The sequence below is a fragment of the Phoxinus phoxinus genome (assembly GCF_949152265.1).
Source record: "Phoxinus phoxinus genome assembly, chromosome: 4".
In the NCBI taxonomy this organism is placed as follows: domain Eukaryota; kingdom Metazoa; phylum Chordata; class Actinopteri; order Cypriniformes; family Leuciscidae; genus Phoxinus; species Phoxinus phoxinus.
In genome coordinates, this window is record NC_136879.1 from 41,518,822 (window position 1) to 41,523,821 (window position 5,000).

Genomic DNA, 5,000 nt, shown 5'->3' on the forward strand with positions numbered 1-5,000 from the left:
AGTGAATTCTGTTTCCCCCCCAAGAGAATCAGAAGTGAATTCTGTTTTCCCCCAAGAGAATCAGAAGTGAATTCTGTTTTCCCCCAAGAGAATCAGAAGTGAATTCTGTTTTTTCCCCAAGAGAATCAGAAGTGAATTCTGTTTTTTTCCCCAAGAGAATCAGAAGTGAATTCTGTTTTTTCCCCCAAGAGAATCAGAAGTTAACTGAACTGGGATGAACTGAAATTAAACGGATTCTTACCTTTGTATGTGTTGTATTTGTATATATATGTGTGTGTGTGTGTGTGTGTGTGTTTGTCTGTCTCCAAGAGTAAACACACTAACCTATCCAAGTTGTGACCAGTAACAGACAGCAATCGCCTCACAGACTTGTACCGGAAGGAAGAGGTCATAATGGTCAAGAGCGGAGGTCACGTCCAGAGCCCTCGCTTCCCCAACTCGTACCCTCGCAACCTGCTGTTGTCATGGAAACTGCTCTCGCCTGTACACACACGAATCCTGCTGGAGTTCGACGCTCAGTTTGGACTGGAAGAGGCGGAGAATGGAGTCTGCAGGTGAGGGCGGAGCTTTGGACTGATGAGCTCATGAATAATTAATTAGATCTAAGAGTTTTAGGTGGAGAATGGAGTCTGTAGGTGAGGGCGGAGCTTTGGACTGATGAGCTCATGAATAATTAATATTAAGCGGAGGCGGAGAATGGATTCTGCAGGTGAGGGTGGAGCTTCGGAATGGATGAGTTCATGAATAATTAATTGGATCTATTTAAAGAGTTTTAAAGCGATATTCAAAAAGTGTTACTTCTACCATTTGGGTAAATGTTTAACAAGCATCTAAATTTAAAGCCCTAGCTCTAAAATCTGATTAATTCATAGGATCGGTGATCCAGGAGCTTAATGTCCTACGTGGTTAACTCGCGTTGTGACATGCGATAGAGAATAACAGGTTTAGTTCTCTGATTCCTGTGGTTTTGATTCTGCATTTCTGGACTAGAAATAATGGCCTGAAGAGTTAAAACATGATATGAATATTTAATGAGCAGAAAGCCAATCAGAGCGAGTATCTGACCACGATGTGTATGGAGTGAGTCTCGGGTTACGAGTTTGTCCTTGAGGTTAGAGGGTTTTACTGCAAATCCGATACTTTACAAAGACCCACGAGACGTCAGGACTAAAATAAAGCCAGAAAAAAATCTGAGATGAGAGACGAGGTGAATTTAGAGGATGAGAAAGAGACAAGAAGTCAAAGAGGAGAAAAATAAGAAAATAATCTTAATGTATTACGTATATAAATATAAATAATCACATTTCCAATCATTGCATTGTCCTTAATTTTAAATAAAGTTGAAAGAAAATATGAATATTAGATGTAAATCTTTAATTATAATTTTTTTTCTGATGTAATCTTAGTTTACATTTTAGTTTAAGTACTAAAGTGACTAAAATAAAAATAAAGCTAAACAGAACTATTTAAAAAAACAAAATTATAAAAAAGACAAAAGGACATAACAAAATTACTAAAAATTTAAATGTAAAAATAAAAGCTAATTCAAAATATAAATTTTTCATCTCAGTTCATCTCAGTCAGTATGAATAATTTTGATATATAAGTCGCACCGGACTATAAGTCGCAGGACCAGCCAAACTATGAAAAAAAAGTGTGACTTATAGTCCGGAAAATACGGTAATAGGAAGTTGGTTTTATGGAAACCAACTTCAGACCTGTTTAAACAGATGCATATCCTTTACCTGTGCGTGTGATGCTCTGACAGGTGTGTGTGTGTGTGTGTGTTTTCAGGTATGATTATGTGGAAGTGGAGGATATTTCAGAAACCAGCACCATCATCTGGGGCCGCTGGTGCGGTCAAAGATTTCCATCCCGGATCACGTCCAAAACAAACCTCATCAAGATCACCTTCAAATCGGACGATTACTTCGTAGCGAGACCGGGATTCAGAATCTGCTATTCGCTGTTGGTGAGTGTGAAGCTAAATCACGTTAAATCGTCAAGTCAACTTTATTTATAAAGCGCTTGTTTTTACAAATATTCTTGCATTTTGAGGAACATAACTGAAAAGCATTTAGAAGTGCCCCTATTATTTTTACAATACAGTGTTTCAAAGCAGCTTTACAGTGATAACGGGAAAATAATGCAACAAAGTTTGTTTTGGTAGATCAGATCTCGAAGAAAATAACGTCACAGTCCGTCCAGCTTAAGTAAGATGGTTAATTTTTGTTGTAAATAAAGTTATTAATTTAGTTTATCTATACAGCCGCTCTGGATAAAACCGTGATGTCCTCGTCCAGCTCAGTTCAGTTCTCATATAATAGTGTCAATGCAGGCAGATCAATAATATTGTTGAACATTAAGTTTTATATATATATATATATATATATATATATATATATATAATATTCCTTCATGATTTTTTTTGTTTTATCTCATGGTTATATGAAAGGTCATGTGGAATAATATGCACTACTGTTCAAAAGTTTGGGGTCAGTAAGATTTTTATGAAAGAAATTAATACTTTAATTCAGCAAGAATGCATTAAATTGATCAAAAGTGACAGTAAAGACATTTATAATGTCACATAAGATTATTTTTCAAATAAACGCTGTTCTTTTGAACTTTCTATTCATCAAAGAATCCTGAAAAATAAACGGTTTCTCCAAAAATATGAAGCAGCAGCTCAACTGTTTTCAATATTAATAATAATCATAAATGTTTCTTGTGCATCAAATCATCATATTACACTGATTTCTGAAGGATCATGTGACACTGAAGACTGGAGTAATGATGCTGAAAATTCATTTTTGATCACAGGAATAAATTATACTTTACTATATATTCACATAGAAAACAGTAATTTTAAATTGCAATAATATTTTAAATTTTTGACTTTTGATCAAATAAATGCCACCTTATTTCAAAAACATTAAATAATCTTTCGAATGTTAGTGTTTGTATATGACATTTTTTTGAGCTAATATAATATGGCCTTATTTTTATTGCGTTTTAATAAAAATATTGGTTACACTTTTTATTTTAAGGTGTCATTGTTACAGTGTAATTATATATTTAAGTGCTGAGTAATATTAATTAACAACATGTACTTACTATAGGATTAGGGTTTGGTTGAGGGTTAGTTACATGTAATTATGCATAATTTACTGTTATTACTATAGTAATGTAACATGTAACAAGGACACTGTCAAATAAAGTGTGACCAAAATATTACACACAACAATTTAAAAACTTAATTATATTAAGTGTCTTCCTAGTGGATCTAGTGGTGTCGTGTACATTAAAGTTAGTAGTTGGTGTAGATCTAGATCTCTGTTTTATATCATCAGATATATATATATATAAATATTGTAGATGCTAGTGGATGGAGGAACGATAGCAGATGGACTGAGAAATATTTTACAATATTCACTGGGACTAACGCCATCCTGCTTTACGACTGCCTCATGGCTGTTTCTCCACACAGGCCAAATCGGCAATAACGTGGTGCTAGCTGTTAGCATAAATATGCAAATATGTTTAAAAAATCTGCCAAAGTGTTTCCATTTGAGCTCATGCTGGGAAACAGAATTAAAACAGACACCTGCACTGGACATAAACCAGATTAATGGACAGTAAAGCGTTGTATAAACACTGAAATTTTGAAGTGGAAAACCTGAAATAGGATTTCCGTGTGAAACTTGCTCCAATAATCTTAGTTTCTTCCTGTCTGATCACTTGTAGTCACTCATTTTATCCCTTAAAACTCATCTTTGATCACCGAAATGACATATTTAAATGTTTTTTTCCTTGAAAGATATGCCTTAAAATATGTTGAATGTAACTCGACACCCTCATTTAGTATGCGCGGTTCTATGAATATGCAAATGAGCCCCGCCTCCACTCACTCACTCACTCAGAGATCCACTGGTTGACGATCACACGTTGATCTGATTGGTTACAAGGTAGTGTGTGACGTCAGAAACACCAGCGATTTCACACTGTGTGTTTGAGACGGTCTTTGGTTCACTGCAGTTTTAATACTCAGCAATGCTGGCGACTTATGAACTTACACATGGTCTTAAAGCAGATTAAAAACACCACATAGACACATAAACAACATTTAAAAGCTGGATTTACACCACAGGGGGGCTTTAAAGTAACCGGCTTGATGTCTCTTCTTCCCTGAAATGCTCTTTTACCTCAGATGAACTTAGAAAAATGTGGCTTAATTAAGATATTTCTCCTCCCGAGGCAGAATAAGAGCGAGAAGGAATAAACAAAGAGAGATGAAAGTGTGAGACTGAGCGTTCGGTGTGAACGTGTGAGTGTTTTACTGCGGTAATGTAATGTGGAGAGATCTGAGAGTTTAGTTCTGTGTCTTTATCTCACACACACACACACACACACACACACACACACACACACACACACACACACATATGCGGAGAATGTCCATAACGAGAACTGACAGTGAACAGCGTGTTTTGTCATCGCTCGTGTTAAAACTCTTGAGAATCTGGCGCTCGTTAAGGGCCTTTGTGATGGTTAACGACACACACACACACACACACACACACACACACACACACACACACACACACACACACACACACGTGGAGAGGAAGGAAGATGACGTGCTTCTTTCTCAAAGCGCCGTTTCATGTGCTCGTAAAACACACTTTTCTTTCATAATCATAATCATAATTGTGCCTTTTTGTTCACGATCTTTAACTGTAATTAGAGAGATTTCCTTGAATGTTTTACAACATCTTTCTAATTACAGTGCACATCTTTGATGTTATTTTCCGTAAGTCAACGATGCACGTTGATTTACTTTTTATATTTGTTTATTTCTGTTCTATTGAAGGCATGTTGACCTGAATTACAGAACATTTTAGCCATGAAATTAATTCAGTATCCGTGTTATTTTAGAGAAAATCCATCATATAGTTCCCTAAACTACTTCACAGATTAAATTTTCCTGTATAAAAGTG

At 35.6% G+C, this 5,000-nt stretch overlaps 1 protein-coding gene across 3 annotated transcripts in view; it reads left to right on the forward strand.

The window, feature by feature from the left end:
* The window catches only part of pdgfd (platelet derived growth factor d), a 35,743-nt gene that overhangs the window by 12,882 nt on the left and 17,861 nt on the right, over window positions 1–5,000 (forward strand). Inside the window, exons 2-3 of one of the 3 annotated variants that reach the window (XM_079610171.1) lie at window positions 344–554; window positions 1,795–1,972. In XM_079610171.1, coding sequence (XP_079466297.1) covers window positions 344–554; window positions 1,795–1,972 — 389 coding nt within the window. The remainder of the gene's footprint in view (window positions 1–343; window positions 555–1,794; window positions 1,973–5,000) is intronic. The other 2 variants (XM_079610172.1, XM_079610173.1) reach the window with 2 other exon arrangements.